The sequence below is a fragment of the Cyrtonyx montezumae genome, unplaced genomic scaffold, assembly GCF_038088225.1.
Source record: "Cyrtonyx montezumae isolate F1298 unplaced genomic scaffold, pur_monq_1.0 scaffold_3, whole genome shotgun sequence".
NCBI lineage: Eukaryota > Metazoa > Chordata > Aves > Galliformes > Odontophoridae > Cyrtonyx > Cyrtonyx montezumae.
Window position 1 is genome coordinate 85699520 of NW_027072034.1, and position 19384 is coordinate 85718903.

Here is a 19384-nt window from a genome sequence, read left to right on the forward strand (position 1 = left end):
GGCGGAGGGGGGTCGCGTCGTTCCCTGGACCCCACCTGGCCGGGGCAGGGCTGCCGGCTCCTCGCTGGGGGCACCGCGGTGGCCTCAACTGCCCGTCGGGGTGCCGTGGTCCGCCAGGACGACACCGGGCAGCGGTCTCCGACGGCGCGGCTCCGCCAAGGTGACCCCATCCAGCCGACCCCGGGCCCTCGGCCGCCCACGCCCGGCCGCGGACACTTGAGAGTTTAAAGAGGCTTTTCTTCGCCGGGAGCGGCCCGGGGGGGAAGGGGAAGGGAAGGAGGGGTGGGCGGGGAGAGGCTGGCAGGGCAGGAGCCGGGCGGGGTGCTGGCTCCAACTGGAAAGGAACCGGTCCCAGCCCAGCCAGGGAGCTGCGAGCGAGCCGGCAGCGCTGGGGAAAGAGAGCCCTGGGCCCTGCTACCTGCCCGCCGCCTGCCGCCCCGACGGCGTGGGACGGCCCCGCCATGGGCACGGCGCCCCGCGTCAGTCCCGCGGGGGTCGGCGGCTGCGGGAGGGCTGAGGGCTCGGGTGGGAAGGCGGGGGGGGGTCTGTCACCTGTCGGGCCCTGCTGGGATGAGGGAGGAGGGGGTGGGAGCACCGGCTTTCCGGAGCGTGGAGTACCACCTCGCTCTTAATTTCTGTTTCAGGGTGAGTCTGTGAAGGAAGGGAAGATGCCAGAAGGGGAGAAGACGAGGCAGTGCAAGCAGGAAGCGGAGCAGCAGCAGAAGGACGATGAGCGCGAGGGCCTCATTGAATTCTATGGTTCCTACCAGGAGCTCTTCCAGTTCTTCTGCAGCAACACAACCATCCACGGAGCTATCCGCCTGGTGTGCTCTAAAAAGAACAAAATGAAGACGGCCTTCTGGTCTGTCCTCTTCTTTCTCACCTTTGGATTAATGTACTGGCAGTTTGGAATCCTCTACAGGGAGTATTTCAGCTACCCTGTCAACTTGAACCTCAACCTGAACTCAGACAGGCTGACCTTCCCTGCAGTGACGCTGTGCACGCTCAACCCATACAGGTAAGAAATGGTCTCCCAAAACTCTCAGCTGCCTTGACCTCTGTGGACGTAGGATAGAGGCATGTATTTGTGTTCTCTTCTTGGTCCTTGACTTGTAGAAGGACAGGTGGAAGGGAAGCTTCTTGTGAGCATTTGCTGCCAGAGGGCATTCACAGTAAATTGTGTTCCCTTAAGCTGCTGTACCTGGTGGTATGTTAGCGGGCTGCTCTGAAAACTCTCCCGAGGCAGAAGTGGATGCATTTCCTTATCTCCTACGAGGAACAGTGGCCTCCAGCAAAAGGGGATGGATTTTCAGCTGTCAGTGGGAATGTCCTGAAGCACCACATTAAACTCTGCTGCATGCCTTACTCAGAATTGTTCATGTGCATCCAGCCCTAACCCTGCAGGCTCCTCTCTCCCACTGTATAGGTACAGTGCCATCCGGAAGAAGCTGGATGAACTGGACCAAATCACCCATCAGACACTGCTGGACCTTTATGACTATAACATGTCCCTGGCACGAAGTGACGGGTCGGCGCAGTTCTCACAAAGGCGCACCCCGAGGAGCCTGCTTCATCATGTTCAACGTCATCCTCTGCGGAGGCAGAAGCGGGATAACTTGGTCAGCTTGCCAGAAAACAGTCCCTCAGTGGACAAGAACGACTGGAAAATAGGCTTTGTTCTGGTGAGATCTCAAGATGTGTTCTGAGCTACTCACTCCGACCCCTGTCTGGCCACTTCTGTTAGCCGTGTGGCCATGCCCTTCCTTCTACAGAGGGATTTTTGTTGCTGGCTTTTCTTGATGACAGATGAAGGTGGAGTTGAAACCTTTTCCCAACATGTTACTGCTCCCTAAGTCCTGTCCCTGGTATTGTGGAAGACTTGTCTATGTCACTGCCCATCTGTTCCTAGGTGAGGCAGGGAAACCTTGTCCTTCCTGAAGGCTACATCAGTCTTTCAGAACCATTTACTAACAACAACCACAGTGTTGCTCAATAATTGTTGAGGGGATGGTATTGCATGGCTCTGGGCCATGCAAAATGTGATCGTGGCCGTATTTGCAGTATCTTCTTTGTCCTAGGGTATCTGTGTTTGCATTTTAAAAGGCACTGAAGGGAATCGTTTGCCAGTTAACAGGAACTCCCACAGGGCCACCAAGTTTCTCTGGACACACCCTAAAGGGAGGGCTCCCCATGCTAGAATTTAAAGCTTTTGGTTTTATACCAAGTATGTTTTGCATACAGTATTTCACGGTGCACACCACACTGCAGTTTGCTGTCTCCTGAGTCTCACTCAGCTATGCCTGTTGACCTGGTGTTTCACTTCCTCTGAAGGATTACTTTTCCCCATGCTGGTTGCTTTTTTCTTGAGCACAGCAGTGCCACAGAGCTTTCTTGCTCCCTCTGGTTTGTTTCTGCACCCTGGTGAGGGAGCACAGCCACCTCCTCCGGCACAAGACTTCCCTGACACAGCTGCTTTTTCATTCTCACAGTGCAGTGAAAACAATGAGGATTGTTTCCATCAGACATACTCCTCAGGAGTGGATGCAGTGCGGGAATGGTACAGCTTTCACTACATCAATATCCTGGCACAGGTGCCTGATGCGAAAGACTTGGATGAGTCTGACTTTGAGAATTTCATTTATTCTTGCCGCTTCAACGAAGCAACGTGTGACAAGGCGTAAGTGGTAGAAACACCCCACTGTTTATTCCTACTGACACCCGTATTTTGTGCCTGGGTTCAAGGGGAAATCAAGAAACTCACATTAGGGAACTTCTTTCCAAAGGTGGGATTGTTCTTTATTCAGGTCACATTGTCTCAAGTGGTATCTTGAGTCTTTCCTGTGAGTTATGCTCACCAGGGTCAGACTTTCTGAAGCTGTGGACCTCACAGAATGGTTTCTTTTCTCCTGAGTATGACAGAAATGAAATAATTATACAGCTACAAGCCCCAAGTGTACAACATACGCTGGCATGCATGCTGAGGGTGATGTGCAGTGCTGAAGTGGTACACATCAGCCCCATATAGGAAGAAACAGTGAAAACAGCATTGCACTTCTTTCCTGCCATTGTGGTTTAGGAGCCCTACAAAGGTAATGAAATTAAACCCATCAGCAAGGCAAGGGGTACAGAGAGCTAAGAGCTTTGTCAGTAGTAAGATAATACAGTAATTGCTGATACTGCTAAAAAAAATATCATCCTGGCTATCAAATGCTAGCAGCGCAAGAAAAACAAGTATAAAAACCTGTCTGGCTCCAGGACATTTTTTACAGCAAATTTTAATTGCTTTTCCCTGTTCAGGTTAGTTTACATAACAAACACTGCCCATCTGCTCTAAGCCCCTCTCTGTGCAGGTGGAAAAGAGAATTGTTCCTTTCAGGAAGTCCTTGGTCTTCACAGCTCTTTTCGCCTGTGTGAATATTTCTGTTTCCATCACAGGAATTACACCCACTTCCACCATCCCTTGTATGGGAACTGCTACACCTTCAATGACAACAGCAGCAGCCTGTGGACGTCCTCTCTGCCTGGGATCAATAATGGTGAGAAGCACTTTTGGCTTAGCCTGTTTTCCCCATGGAGGGTGTCTGGAAGGCTGGAGGAGTTACAGGCAACAGGTGGTGGTAGTTTGCAGCTATGCTCTGTCTCATCCCCACTCTGCTTTCACCCATGTGGAGGTGGCTGTGTCATGGACATAGCTGTCCTTCACTGCTGTCCTACTGAACTCTTTCCCATTAGTGCTTGATCCTTTGGTTCACTGCTCCCTCTGGACTTCCACTGTGTGCTCCCAAAGTCTCTGTTGAGCTGTAGTGCTGTCCTCCTGAGAGTTTAGTCTTGACCTCCTCCTTTGGCACTTACCATTTCAAGCAGCTGATTTGTGTGTGTTCCTAATCTCCCTGAAGCCCCTCTAGGGCCAATCTTCTAAGTCTCAATTAAGAAATCCATTTTTCTCTGGCCTCTCCTGGAGCTTCCAGCCTTTTCTCTGGCCTGCCTTCAGCCACACACCCATTTCTGCTCAGCTTAAGTTCAGGCCTGGTTGACATTTCTCTCTCTTCTTATTGATCCAGATGTAACCATTCTGCTCTCTGTCCTTCTCCACATGATGGCCACCTGTGACATCCCTTGTTCTCTGGCATGTCCTCAGGCCTCTCTCTGGTGGTGCGCACCGAGCAGAATGATTTCATCCCTCTGTTGTCAACGGTAACTGGAGCCAGGGTCATGGTCCACGATCAGAATGAGCCAGCCTTCATGGATGATGGGGGTTTCAATGTGCGTCCAGGTATTGAGACCTCCATCAGCATGAGGAAGGTGAGGCAGCAGCAGCAGGGTTAAAAGCTGTGCATATGGGACTTCAGTGTGAAAGGTGTAACTTGGTGGATAGATACAGATGGGCTGTCATGGACTGAAGGTGCTAAAGGGAGGGGATTCACCATGTGGAGTGAAGGAGGAGGGGGAAGAGCAGCAGCTTACCAGGCTGGATGAGAAACACTTGGTTGCAATTAGTAAGAGAATAATGAAACAGGGGAAAGCATGGGGAGCTGGCATCCAGAGGTAAGCATAAGGAGCAAGTAGTGATGAAAGCGGTGGGTAGCACAGAATTGTAGAGGGGAGACAGCAAAGTGCTAGTTGTTTTGTGACACGACTTTGATATTCTAGGAGATGACTGTGCGTCTTGGAGGCAGTTACAGCGACTGTACAGAGGATGGCAGTGATGTGCCAGTGCAAAATCTGTACTCTTCTCGCTACACTGAACAGGTAACTTGTGATCGCTGGCTCCGTGCTAGCTTCTTTCCCAGCTTTCCTGGAATGCTTCGGTCCCCTAACAGTCATGCATGTCCATGCACAATGTTAATACAACAATGTGGTAGAGGGTACAACATCTTTGATTTCTCTACTTAAACTTTTCCACGTCGTGTGCTCCCAGGTCTGCATTCGTTCCTGCTTTCAGCTCAACATGGTAAAGCGCTGCTTCTGTGCATATTATTTTTATCCCTTACCTGATGGAGCAGAGTACTGTGACTACACAAAGCACGTAGCTTGGGGTAAGTACTTACAGAAGAGGGTTTATATGATAAATATTATATAGTAAACCTCATGCCCATCTGAAACTGTTTGGCCCCCATTATGTCCCAGTAACCCCTAATTGTTTTGAATGAGGCTTTCTGATATGGGACATCCAAAAGACATTCTTCTCTTGGACAGTTAGTCCATATAAGCTTGTGGAAGGAACTCTTTGGATTCCCCCCGCTGTTGCACATCACTTTCTTTTCACATAGATACTGTGAGCTTATCTGGATTTACTTTCTCTGCTGCTCAGGCTACTGCTATTACAAACTCCTTGCTGAATTCAAAGCTGATGAGCTGGGCTGCTTCCACAAATGTCGGAAACCTTGCAAGTAAGTTTGTAAGTTACACTGGGAACTCTCTATTCATAGGGGTGGTTGCAAAGCATTCACTGACCAGGGTAAAAGCTTGAGCCACTAGCTGAAGTGCAGACCTAAACGGTATTTCTCCCATCAGGAAGACAAAATGGCTGAGGAGCATCAGTGTTGGCTCTGGGGTGAGCTCCTGAGGACTGTGCAGCTCAGTAGGAAGTGGGCACAACTTCAACATGGGAGGGAGTTTCCAGGTGTGCCTGGGGACTGAGACCTGTCCTCGTGGCTCTGACCACTTCTGCAGCTAACACACTCTCTTGTCTTACAGAATGACAGAATACCAGCTCTCAGCTGGATATTCTCGCTGGCCTTCTGCTGTATCAGAGGTAAGGAGGTAGTGTCCTGGCTCCACAGCACTGCTCTGAACTCTGGTTTAACCCTCCTTCAACAGCGACTAAATCTGCAAGAGGTGACTGCACTAACGCAATTCATTGCATTTTCATTTCAGGACTGGGTGTTTTACGTGCTTTCACAGCAGAACAAATACAATATAACATCCAAGAGGTGAGAGACCACTACAAAGGTTTTCTCAAAACCAGAAGTAGTCCAGGTTGGAAAAAGGGTGAATGGGGTGGTCAGAGTTCACATTAAATCACAAATGGTGTACGGACCTGGGATCAAGGGCACTGGACTCAAGTCAGCAGAGAGAAACTGAGACTTCAAGAAGGAGTGGGAATCCAAGTGAAGATTCTTATAGGGTTATCTGCTCGTCTGAAAAGAGTAAGCCAAAGGTTGCTGCCATGTGGTTCAGAGTCACAGTAAGGGCTAGCGAAATAGTGAGAAGGGAGAGTGATGCAGCAGTTGGCACTTGACTACCTTGAGACACCACAAACACTGGAGTACATAGTGCAGTCTCAGAAGTGCATATTAAGTCCCCGGGGGAAGTCTGGAGATGGAGAAAAGCTTCTAGGTGATATGTGCATAAGGACAGGAAGTAGAAGTCAACAGAGAAGATAGCTAAGCTTAACAAAGAAGTGCAAGAACTGCAGGTTTAGCATTGCTTATACCCATTATTGTTAACAGGAATGGAGTTGCAAAAGTAAATATCTTTTTTGAGGAATGGAACTACAAGACCAATGGGGAGTCACCAGCCTTCACAGTATGTACTTTACCATATCCACCCATTACACCACTATGCCCCTCTGTGCAGCAGGTGTTCATTCCAGCTGCACTGCTGACTCTCAGGTCTCTTCCTGTGAAAGATGGGAAGAAGTCCCCATGATGGTACTAGTGATGGGAGCAGGCAGAGAAGCAAAAGGCTCCAACAGGCAGTCTCAGCACTGCCTATTTCTTTCTCTTGCAGGTAGTGACCCTCTTGTCCCAGCTTGGGAATCAGTGGAGCCTCTGGTTTGGATCCTCTGTCCTATCTGTGATGGAGCTTGCAGAACTGATTCTGGATTTCATTGTCATCACTTTCATCTTGGCTTTCCGCTGGTTCCGCTCCAAGCGGTGGCACTCCTCCCCAGGACCCCCACCAAATAGTCACAATAACACTGCCTTGCAGGATGATGCATCGGGACTTGGTGCTCCGCACCGCTTCACTGTTGAGGCTGTAGTGACCACGCTGCCATCTTACAATAGCCTGGAACCATGTGGACCAAACAGGGATGGTGAGACGGGACATGAGTGAGGAAGAGATTTCACAGTTCAGTTACTTGGCAGATGCATACTTTCTCTGTGGGACATACCTTTCTTTCTTTTTGGGATGCTCTGCCTGGATTGTAGCAGAAGACTGTACCATGGTTGGCCTAGGTTAATTGCTTTTACTATCTTAGGTGAATTCTTCAGTCTTGTAAAACACTACTGCTCTTGGGATCACCAGGAATGAGAGTCAATCTAGTATTTGCAAAGGGGAGACCATCAGCTTGGCTTCCTTATAGTCCTTACATGTGCACACATTTTGTTTCCTCTGCAACAAAGATACTGCTACAGTTCTCATCTGTTGTTAATTAAAGAGGTTTGGCAGGTGTGACTGGCCTTCTCAGTGGTATGACAAGGGACCAAAATGGAGTCTAGGAAGGGCTTAAGTCTCTCAACAGGGCGAGCCTTAAACTTCCCCTAAGGCTGGAAACTGTCTGCTCTTTCCTACTTCTTAACAGCTCTGCTCTCTAGACCAAGCTGTACACCCTTTCTTCTCCCAGAAGAGAGGCTGCTTGTATAGCCCTCAGAGCCACAGCAGTCTCCATCTATGTGATTCAGAATAGCCAAGGGAGGTAGCTGAAGCTTGTAGCAGTTCTTAGGACAATAAGCAGTGCATAGCACACTGGTAGAGCTTAGCTATACAACGATCTCCTTCCCTTTGATACTATACATACATACATTCAGCCATTTGTTTGCAAGCGTTCAGGATGAACTCAAATCTGCATTTTGCTCAGCCCAGAGTGGGCCCTCTTAACTCTGCTAAGGATTATAAAACAGAGCTGCTGCAGGCTTTAAACTAAGATGCTTTCAGGGAAAGCTCTGGCCTGATCAGGACCACACAGACAATCCAAGCCAGACCAAAGGTTACCTCTAGAACTAGAGGACCATCTCCTCAATTTAAAGAACTATTTGGGGATCTCAGCGTAACAGCATACACCTTATTTCTTGCAGAAAGACTTGCTTCTGCTGGCAACAGTGTTCACACAGCACTTTGACATCACACAAAGAGAGCAAAGGCAATGTCCTTAACAGGAATGTCCACTTCACTGGACAGAGATTCCAGAATTAAAGCATATCATTTAGACAGATCCATACTGCAAACAGCCTCCTCTTTTGAGCTTAGAAACTAGTCAAACTTCAGATACTTGAAAAAATTAAGGTAGGCACCCCATACTTGGAAACCTGCAGAATTTTACTATGAGAGTGTATTGCTGCCTAATTCTCCCCTCTGATACATTAAACATGCCTGTTGTACTGCTTTTGCCTTGATTATCGTGATTGTACAGGCACTTCCCACTTCCTAGCAGAGTGATTTTGTTCCTCACAGGCATGAACTATACTAAAATCTTAGTTTTTCAAACTTTGCCCCAGTGCTGTGCTGATCCTTTCTGTTCAAGGGAAGAAATGATGCTTTTCTACGGGGAATAGAAACGACCAATTGGTGGGGTGAGGTGAAAGGGTATTAGCTGTCATTGATGTCCTTGTTCTTCAGACTGGCAGGAAGGAGAGCCCTGCAACCACTGGCAATGAGAAGCCTCCATTGTAAATAAAAACTGACTTCTACAAGTGTTTAAAAGAAAAAGAAAACACTGAAATACTTACCCTAAAGTTGACTCAATATAGGGACTTTTATTTTCTGTAAGAGCATGCTGGCTAAGAAGCAAAGTAAAGAGCTAGATTTAGGGACTAAAACAAAACAGAACAAACTTTATTGACAATTAAAGCAGTCTAGAATGATCAAGAGGCAAGAAGTTAGAATGCTGCACCTGCAGCCTATTTCTGAACATAAACTCAGTATTACTGACTGATGCTTCAGGAAGTTACTGGTACATGAATGAGCAAAAACGTGATACTGGGCTCATTGCCAGTTGCTTTACAAAGCCACTCCCAATCAAGAAAGTACCTTGTGAAAACCATAACAACGATGCAACCCACTGCATCAAGCATAATTTAGTACTTAAATAAATTAGAGGCAATAACTACTTGAAAGATATTTAAGGTCTCTTCAAATATAGCTATAGAAGAAAGTGATATATTCCCTAGAGGAAGCTTGCTCTGCATTATCTCTTTTGCAGAAGTGGTGACATTTAAAACATGAGCTTTGTCTGATGAACTCTGAAGTAAAAAGCCTGTACAAACATGAAGTTGCTATACAGGTTGGCAACTGGATTAGCTGTACCTGTCCAAAGGATTAGTGCAAAAATTGCCATTGTGTGAGAGATCAGATGATCCTCACAAGAAAATCCCTATGCTTGCAATAAGCAGACAACGCCACAAAGAATCAGCTCAACAGATGCACAGTGAATTTGGTCTGGCTGAAGAGAGGTGAGTCCAGTAGTGTTGGAATGAATGCAGAAAATTGAATGTTTCACTGAGTATATAGAGAAAAGGGAAGAAAGCATGCATTCAGGGATATTCATTGGAAAACAAGAAGAAAGGCTTCAACTTCCAGTGTTGTGAATTTGTACAGAGGATAAAATTACTACTCAATTACATTTGGAGTATAGTGCAATAACTTGAAGTACATCACTGGAACAGGCTGCCCAGAGATGTTGTAGTCTTCTTCTCTGAACATTCAAAACCCATCTGGACACATTCCTGAGTGACTTAATCTAGGTGCTCCTGCTCCAGCAGGGTGGTTGGACTAGATGATCTTTCAAGGTCCCTTCCAATCCCTGACATTGTGACATGGAAAATGCACAAGAAACAACTGCTGGTCATAGGACACTAAAGAAAAGGGAGTGATCTTTTTGGACTGGGAACACACCATCCCAGAAAAGGTACAGAAGTAGGAAAAAGTGCCTAAAAGGGAAGGAAGGCGCAGGAGGAGGAAGTATTTTGTGGACGAGTTGAAGCATGAAGAAAGAATGCTACTGAGATATAAGCAAGAAGGATTTGAACATTCAGGATATGGAAGAACCAGCTGAAACTGGGTGTAAAGGGCCCAAACGTCTGTGGGACTGAAGTATAGCAAAAATTTGCAAGCTGATAAAATTAAAAGCATTTGGATGTCACGCTACAGAAGAAAACTATGGAAAATTTAAGGACACTAATTATTTTGATGGCTTCAGACAAGCCAAGAGGACCTGAGAAGCTCTAAAATGACTACGGTAGGATCAGGAAAACTGAGTGATACGAGAAGGAGGAAGAACAGGTCAGGCAAAAAGAATGTGAGGGGACAACAAAAATGCACCCCATACACAGGTGCAAAAAGTTACGGGAGTATCCAGAGCACCCAAAGAGACTCAAATGAGGAGAATAGCTGGAGTGATGAGATGAGCAAGGGAACTATGAACATGTGTGACAAGAGAGGCAGAGGTAAGGATAAGGAAGACAGTAGTATCTGGGCAAGAATAAGTTGTTGGGGAATTTTCAACATATGTATTTATGTCTGGACAAAGGGAAGTTTTGAGGACACCTTACCAGTTTTGGAGAGCAAGCACAAGTCTCCAGGTTTGGCTAGGGACTTGGAGACTGTCTCATCAAGAGAATGGAAATTTGATGTGTTTTGAGAATAAAATCCTAACTGCCCACAATAAAAACAGGACAGAACTAATTGGAAGACACAGCTTGATTGTGCAGGCCTGATCTGTACTGACATTTGGATTGTGTGTGCTATTTGAAGTCCCTGGCCAGTCCAGAATCCCTCCTCTTCCAAGAGTGCTTTCTTTTTTGAAATAAGAAGCCTAGCAGCGCTGCTTCAATTTCACCATTTCACATACATTGTTCTGATAGGGCTGTGATAAAGTTGAGTGTGGGCAAAGACTGTGGTCAGAATGTTTTGATCCACAAGCTGTGGGGAGGATTTGTTTACAATTTCAAGGTTGTAAAAGCAAGTGCAGATAAATGCACAGGTATCTCATTTTAGAGCAAGATCTGTCCATTTCTCGTTAATGAGTTTGAAGTGTAACAAGTGAAGGAGACAAGGGGTACTTACCTTAATTCCAGCCATGCTCCAACATACGCTGTGAATACATCCTGCTTTGGGATATCTTCATTCAGTTCCTGAACATGCCCCAAAAACCTTCCCAACGTCAGTGAAAAATTACTTTCCAAGTTTAAGGACCCAAAAGCAGGTCATTGAAACCCAAAGGCAATGCAGCCTGAGGAGTTAGAGTTACCAACAACACATCAATTCAGGGAATCACCTCCCCGTGCATTACACCATGGCTGGACACAGTGTCTGGAAGCAGAATTGTCTTGAGGAGTCTGTAGTCTGCATGTCTTGTTACAGACTTAGCCACTCACATGAGTCAGTCACATGAACAGTTCCAGTACCGCTGCAACCAGCACCATGACAACAGGAGACTGCTCATTGCTTTGAGGGATAGAACTTCGGTACTGAAGTGACAATAAAAAACAATGTGCTCTTTAAAAGCAGTTTGTGATCCCAGCCCTTCCCAACCAACTTACAGACCAGACAGACTCAGTAAGGTGATGAATTGTGTTTCTTTGAGACCACTTAAAGTACATGATTACTACAACATGCCAGAGATTACAGCTGTTTGTTTATAGAGGAAGGAAATAAACTGCACGTGCGTAATTGGCTGTAATGCTGCAGACAGCACAGTCCCTTGCTCTTACTCAGAGGGCCTTGGTATTTTTTTTTGCCCATGCATAGAGACACAAAGGAGGGGAAAGGTAGCAGAAAAGACAGCAACATACAACATCTAAGAGAAAGAAACAGAAGAGAGCCTAAGGGGACCTTAGTCCCCAGAGGAATAGGAGGAATGGGGCACCAACGGCTTTGTTTAGAAAAGTTCAAGAGAACTGCTGGTCTGGGGGTTTCAAGCTTGTATGCCCACCCCCTAGAATGATAGCCGTAAGTAGTACAAAGCAGACCCTGGCTCCTCTTCAGCAGATGCACTTCTGACCGTCCATCACATCTCAGTTCCACAGGGAATTAGGGAAGTGCTCAGGGGACGAGGGCTGCTTCACTCCAGATCTTCAACTCTGCCCTCACCCAAGGTGGAGAGGGATGGAATTGCAGGGAGATGAACTCAGCGCAAATGAAATGCTGGGGCATGGAAGTGAGCGTGCAAAACCTAGCTCCTTCCCAGACAACCCGAGAGGAGGAAAGGGGCTTCTCCAGTGTACTCAGTGCAACAAAATGCATCTGCTCTTCCCATCTTCTGTACTTCCATCTGGGAATGCCAGTGACATTTTCCCCTACATCCTCTTAAGCCTACACAGATCTCCGTGCCTGAGGTAGAGCTTTCTCAACTAAAGAGCTGTCCTCTTTACAGTATAGATCTTGGACCACAGCTCAGCTTGTTAAAAAAAATACACTCCTCAAAAACCTGCAGAAATTGTAGAACAGGACAGCTCATTTAACCCCTGATTTGACAACATATTTGAGCAGTTCACAGCTCTTGTTCTTTTTGAAAGAGGAAAGCATGGCACTCCATACTGCAAGTTTGTTTACAGCAGAGACCCTTCCAAATCTAAGCTCAAGAGAACCCATAGCAAGTAGGAAGATTTTAGTTTGAGCTACAGATCTATCCTGCCAAACTGGGACAATTAATATCCCTTTGTGATATCCACACCAGAACAGCATTTCCCTCTGAATCCCCAGGTAACCACTTCAAATATTTTCTAACTCCTACTAAAAGTTAGAGCTTTTGTGGTAGGAGAAGCAGAACAGATACTCTTAAAAATCCATGTGAATCAGTTTCATGAGTACATCCAATTTCCTTCACCTTCATCTATCACGTAGTAGTCTTCCTCTGCCATTCAACACAGTAACACTGGAAAGCTCAACTCTCATTCTCTTATGCCACTACCCCAACTTCTTCCAGAAAGCTACAAGTAGAAAGCTGTAAGGTCCTGGCTTGTGTCTGCATAGATGAAAGGAATATTTGATGTACATATACCACCACACTCCTTGCTGTTGGTGATTTATTCCTTCTTGCGGTAGATTTTATGAGCACACAGGCCCTTTAGACAGCAACAAAATTCTTTTCAATTAACATTAAGTTTGCTGCACTTCACTGAGGTAATCACATCAACTCCCTTTTATTATAAAGGCAATGTCCACATTCAAAGAGCAAGTCAACTTATAATAACAGGCAGAATAAATAATTTCCTTAAGTGCTCATCTCTGTATGACTAGGGAAATCTAGATGGCTGTCTAGCTGAGTCAGATGGATCATAGTCACCATCCAGCACAAACTAGCCTTTATTTCAGCAATTGAAAGCATACATCATGCTGCCACTCTTTATGCAGGGCACAAGAATATCACACGATGAAGTCCTGCATCCCCAAAGGCACTACATTAAGGCATTCTTAATTTGCTAGAGTCCACACAGGCACTAACTAAACAAGCTTACACCCCAAAATAACCCACAGTTTCCCCGCAGAAGAGCGGGAGCAATAGCTACCCACTCCTCCTCTGCTTCCTATTCCTCTCAGCTCAGATGACCCTCTCTTAAGCTGCAATTTTTGGGAAGTCTAACTCATGATCAGTAGAGTGCTTCATATTCTTAAGAAAGACATAAATCAAAACCGATAAAGTAATAAATGAAGAAGCTAGGTGGAAGGGAAGGGAAGATTCAGAGGCAAGAAGAGACAGGCAAGGTGACTGGGGACAGCAGGTTGCAGACTGAAGGGGCTACATTCAAGTAAAAAAGTAGACTGGACACAAAGCAAGAGGGAAAAAAAAGGAAAGAACAGAAGGGCAAGTTACACCAGAGGTCCCCCAGAGGCCTCCAAATCCCCCACCAGTAAAGGGACTTGCAAACCCACCCACTTCAATGTAACTATCCCTCATATTGACGGGTTTATTTGACCTGGTAATAAAATGTCTCATTTCTACACTGATGTCCACCCCCACTTCCTTTCCTTGCTCTGTAAAGCATACTACTTCCACAGTAACTGGGAGTTCCAACACTACCACTTCCCTTTCCCAAGCAGAGAAGTTACCATTTATGCAAACAAGACCCTCCAGATCATAAAATAAAAAACAAAAGTTCTAAAGTACTCTGGAGTAAGGGCTTCTTCACCTGTGATCCTGGGCTTTTCAGTACTTACTTACGATTACCACCACCACAATGGCACAAATCACTCCCATCATGATCATCATCTAGAAAAAGAGATAGTCAGATGATAGTACTCAGAACAGATTGGCAAGTTCACAGCTTCCACGACAGCCAGGGAACACAAGGCAGATGTTGAAAGCAAGACAGCTGAGACCTCAAAGACTTCCCACAGCAAAACAATCCTAAGCATCTGAAGTAGTTATAATAGTTATTATGCCTCAACTACCCTCAAAATGCCCTGAAGAAAACTAACCAAATTTCCATCTAATGAAAGAAATCACCGCACAAGGAAACTCACCTTACAGTTCTTCCACCAATACTTCCTTTTGAGTTTTGCTGCACTACTTTCAAATACTGAGGCACCAGCCTGAAGTGCATCTGCCCGGTCATCAAGCTCTGACAGTTTCTGGTCTCGTTCCAGTACCTTGTCTACATTTACACGCATTATATCAACTACCTGCAGAAGGAAAAACAGTAGCAATAGTCATATTGGTAAACAGGGCTGAAAGTGAAAACACAGTAACAGAGACAGAAAGTAATGCTGAGATACTACTAACAAGTAAAAGTCTGAAACAAGGAATAAAGATGAGGATAAAAAAAATAAACAGCTTTTGGGTCACTGCCTACTTAGGAATGGGAAAAGATCCCAGCACTCTGCTAAAGGGTCATTTCAAGTATCACTAAATTACATTTGCAGCACACTACTTTCACTTGCTTTTAAAAGTTTTCAAGTCCACCAAGATTATATCAACCCCTTCCATGAGAGCAATCACATGCTCAACGGAAGATAATTAGAAAGACAACTTAGAGCTACGTGTTGCCGCCCCGATGAGGCATAAAGGAGTTACTGCATGTCAGCTGTCACCAACTCTGTGAAGTCAGATAAGGCTCACATTTTACACCAAGCCTGCACTCTGACTGTTCACCTGAAGCACCTGGCAGGGATTAAGTGTCGTTCTAGACTCCATAGAGGTTTCTTTCCATGACAGACACGTTATGCAAAGTACCAGAAATCTAGCAGGTCTGCTCCTTAGATGCCATAACCAAAATTATACAGCTTATAAACAAAAAGCTACTTCATTTCCCCTCCAGCCCATTTACAGAACGGACATTGCGCTTATTCTGGTTATTAGCGCCTCTCCAGTATCTGTATTCCAAAAGCATCCACCTCTTCAGCAACACACACTTAACAAGAGCATCACTGCAGCAGAGCAGCGCAAGCGCCTGTACAGCCCAAGGGAAGCAGCACAGCTACTGACCTCCTCCACTTGGGCCTGCGTCTGCTGCAGCCGACGGTTACTGCTCAGATTGGGGGGTGGTCCCGGGGGGCCCCCGGCAGGGGCTCCCCCTTCTGGGGCCCCAGGAGCAGGCTGCTGAGCTGGTTCAGACCTACGGGAACACACAAGGGCAGAGAGAAAGTTATGGCAAAGGACAGATGCCCACCACAGCTACCTGAGCTGGAGACGAGAGCAGACGGCAGCCCCCAGGGCCCACAGCCTCCCTTAGCCCCGGAGCGGCTGCGGGCAGCTCGCGGCTCGGGCCGCGCTGGCACCGCGCCCCACCAGCTGCCGGGAAGGGGACGGAGGTGACCGGGAGCCGGCCCGCAGCATGCCGCAGGCGCCGGGAGAGGGACGACGGAACCGGGCCCCGCCAGCACGGAGCCGGGACTGGGGCTGCAGCGAAAGGACGGGGCCCGCGCTCCCTCTCACGCCGGGGGCGGGCAGCGGGAGCGCCCCGGCCGAGGGGTGGCGGTGCGCGCAGTCCGGCCCGCGGTTACTGCAATGCGCCAATCTCCGTGCCGCCGCCGAGCAGGCCGCCGGCCCCGCGCCCGCTCGCTCGCCCGCCCGCTGTCCCAACCCGCACGGGACCCCTCACGGCCGCCCATCCCCGACGGCCGCCGCTTCACGAGCACTCACATCCTCTGGCCGGCACTCTACTCCACCGCCCCACACAGCGCTGACAGAAGCGCCGCGCGCCAACTGCCCCCCTCATTTATAGCGGCTGAGGCCCCGCCCACAGAACCGGCAGCCAATCAGAAGTAGCTCCAGGAAAGACTCGCCGAAGCCAGTGGATAAGCACCGCCCTCTCCTCCTCCGAAGCCAATCAGCGCGCCCCGGCTCTACAGGAGCGAGGCGCCCTGTAAAGACGGACGTTTTCCCAAGTCCCGCCCCTCCCTCCGTGCCCGTGCTCCCCGGGAACGTGCCCCGTCCCCGCTCGGCACCGCCCAACCGGAGCAGGGCTCAGCCCCGCCGCGCGAGGATGCTGCAGCAATCAGAGGATGGTGCAGCTGGAGTGTTGCCAACCTGGAGCAGCGTCCGAACCAGGTCCCGCAAGCTTTAGCTGCCAGCTGAAGGAAATCAGGCTCTGGCAGTAGCCCCGAGAACGGCTCTGAGTTTGGCTTTTCCCTCTAGAGATTCTGGGAAACCTACCAGATCAGAAGGGAGCGTTCTTTCGTTTTCATTTCCTCCTTCATTGCAAGAAGGAAAGCGGGTATATACTGGGACGAGAGGGCTCCATGCAGCATTTTGTGCAGTAGCAAGCAATCAGGTCAGACCTACACTGAACTACATTTCTTTAGGGTGAAGCAGGGTGTTTAAATGACAAACTTGCATGATTAGTAGATCCACAAGGAACGTGGCTACAAGGAATACTGATAGTTAAACTAGAAGTGCAGCTGGTGTGGACTCCCAAGCACTGAAAAGAAACAAAGCTCAGTGTGGCAGAACCATGGGACTTCAGGCAAGCTGCGAAAGGCCTGGCTGTGGGAAAATCTGCTAGTAGCCTTCCCAACCATGTTGGAGGGCTGCTTCAGTAATCACTATGAATAACAGAGAATGGAACTTAGGAATAACTGATTTGGTTCTATCAGTGTATGTTCCCTTGAGGCCCATGGAGCTGATGCTCCCAACTTTCTGATGTATTTTCAGTCATAAATTTGTTGCATCTCTTCCGAGTACTTGCTTGGTCTCCACTTGAATCTTCTGCCATAGTGGCAGATGGTTCACAAGCTGTACCTGAGAAGCATGAGACACAAGGGCTGTCCTGCCCTCGGATTTTGAACCGGTTCTGACAGCATGACACACCGATCTGACAGGCAGACACAATGACCACAGCTCTTCTGGCTTGTTAAATTTCTGGCTTGTTGAATTTGTCATTTATTTCCTGTGGGAGTGATAATCCACCTCATACCACTTTCAGAATTGAAGTACTGCATATTAGAACAAAAGTACACACTGTTTTTAGAACCCATCCTCCTTCAAAACTGACTCACAGGCCTGTTACCCCGCTCCTGAGAATGTGGAATTTGCAGTTGCTTGAACAGAGAATTCTGGTTCACCTTCCTGGGGAACAGATCCAAAGTTGTTTTCATTCCCTGCTGCTTTCAACCAGAGAGCAACACTTGTTGCAACACTGCAACACAGGACACCTTGCCAGCAGATAACCTCTCCAACCACCTAGCAGTCAAGCTAATACTTAGGCAGATGCATGCTCATCTTAGAAACTTCATGCTATTTCTTCTGTGTACCATATAACAGTAAACCTTATGGGAAAAAGGATGCTGGACTTGAGGGATCACTTGACTCACTACAGCTTCCTCTCTCAAGGATCTAGGAATAGTCATGGAATATTAGAAGCTGAGAGTTTCATGAACCAGTTAAGTGCCTAAAGTAACAAAAAGACACTTGCTTGGTAAGTATCAATAGTATGTGAGATGGCTAAGGAACAGAGACCACCCAACACAACCCTCTGAGCTCTACCAGTAAGCCAGTTCTCAACCCACCTCGCCATTCACTCATCTATTCCACACCTCCTCAACTTTGTTATAAGGATGCTGTGGGAGACAGTGTCAAACGCCTTGCTGAAAACAAGGCAGACTACATGCACTGCTCTCTCCCCCCATCCACCCAGCCAGTAATGACATCACAGAAGGCCACCAGGTTGGTCGAGCATGACCTCCCCCCGGTGAACCCATGCTGACTACTGATAACTCTCCTTTCTTCCAACTGCCTGGAGACAGCAGTTTTCTCCTAGACTCAAAAAGACAGCACCATATCAGACACTCTTAAGAAAAGTCCCAGCTGAAACTAAGACAGGGTTAAGACACTGTCATTATGAAATAAAGACAAGTTCTATTCTAAAAAGACATTCTGATGCACTTCAGCTAATGTTTGTTTCATTTAGACTTGACAGGAATTACAGATACGTGAAGGTCAGAGGGCACACAGTGAGCACTGAGATTATTGGGAGGCATGCTCATCATTAAGTTGGTAATACGACTTATGAGGAAAAAATCTGAGATGGCACATACTGAAATTGCTGAGTAGTATGTGATAACCCAGGGCTAATAAAAACAGAAAGTAAGCTAGAAGCCTGGCCAAAAACTGGAAGGCTCTCAGATAATAGCTAAGAGTCGCAGGCTGGCACGGTGAGAAGTACGTCAGAGATGACTAAGGGGACTGAACTTCCAAAGAGCTTAGACCTGGAGCAGCAGCAGGACCGTAGGGCTGGGCCAGAAATACACAGCAGGATTGCACTAAGCACTGCGAACAAAGCCGCAAGAAAGATGGCTTTATTCTGACTGTGACATGGCAAAACCCCATGCCAGACCCACGGTCTCTCCTAGCGGTGCTTTCCAGTGCGATTGAAGCGCTTATACAAGAACCGGATCCTTTTTTTGAGATTGTTGTAATCATCCAGGAACATCCGATCTCCCACCATCTTCTTCTTGCGAATACATCGCTGCAGCTCATTCCCCCGCCAGCCTCGCAGCCACCTAGGCCCCACGATGAGCTGCTTCGGGTGGATTTGGAAACCGCCTGAGAATAAAAGGGTAAAAGTTGAAGGCAGAACCCGGGAAAGGCCCCCGATCGCCCACTGGAGGAGCTGCTCGCTCGCAGCTGCCTCCAGGCGCCGTCCCCTCCCTTCCCGGGCCCGCAGCCTGTAGAGGGACGCCTCACCCAGGATCCCCACGTTGTCGTAAACCCCGAACAAGGCCCGCTTCTCCGTCCACCGATCCACCCACTGAGGCTTCGGGGGCTCCTTGACACGGAAGTTGCGGGGCAGCCCGGCCAGGGGTGAGGTGATGGGCAGGGGCCGGCGGGACTCAGGGCGCTGCCCCCCACCGCTTACGCTGCGCACCGCCTGAGGCAGAACCGCGGCCCGCCGCACCAGACCCCGCACCAGCGCCGCCATCTTGGCGGCGACCCGGATGAAGCGGAAGGAAGTGGGCGGGGCCGCACTAACGGTCGCTGAGGGGAATGGAACCAGCGATTGGT

The 19384-nt window shown here is 48.0% G+C and overlaps 3 protein-coding genes across 3 annotated transcripts; 1 reads left to right on the forward strand and 2 right to left on the reverse strand.

Moving 5' to 3' along the window:
- The first annotated feature begins 357 nt into the window (after positions 1-357).
- On the forward strand, positions 358-7079 carry SCNN1A (sodium channel epithelial 1 subunit alpha). The gene is made up of 13 exons (XM_065742197.1): positions 358-479; positions 645-1018; positions 1427-1682; positions 2490-2677; positions 3436-3536; positions 4139-4302; positions 4651-4749; positions 4919-5036; positions 5312-5390; positions 5698-5755; positions 5878-5933; positions 6453-6528; positions 6733-7079. The coding sequence occupies exons 1-13, from the start codon at positions 462-464 to the stop codon at positions 7057-7059; spliced, it is 1914 nt and encodes a 637-aa protein (XP_065598269.1). The 5' UTR covers positions 358-461; the 3' UTR covers positions 7060-7079.
- A 4319-nt stretch (positions 7080-11398) lies between these two features.
- VAMP1 (vesicle associated membrane protein 1) lies at positions 11399-16581 on the reverse strand. Its single transcript, XM_065740866.1, has 5 exons — positions 16538-16581; positions 15368-15497; positions 14407-14565; positions 14101-14152; positions 11399-13704 (listed from the first exon to the last, which is right to left on the reverse strand). The coding sequence occupies exons 1-5, from the start codon at positions 16579-16581 to the stop codon at positions 13688-13690; spliced, it is 402 nt and encodes a 133-aa protein (XP_065596938.1). The 3' UTR covers positions 11399-13687.
- A 2081-nt stretch (positions 16582-18662) lies between these two features.
- On the reverse strand, positions 18663-19320 carry MRPL51 (mitochondrial ribosomal protein L51). Its single transcript, XM_065740980.1, has 2 exons — positions 19067-19320; positions 18663-18925 (listed from the first exon to the last, which is right to left on the reverse strand). Exons 1-2 carry the CDS (start codon positions 19299-19301, stop codon positions 18729-18731), a joined length of 432 nt encoding a protein of 143 aa, XP_065597052.1. The 5' UTR covers positions 19302-19320; the 3' UTR covers positions 18663-18728.
- Between the last annotated feature and the right edge of the window lie 64 nt (positions 19321-19384).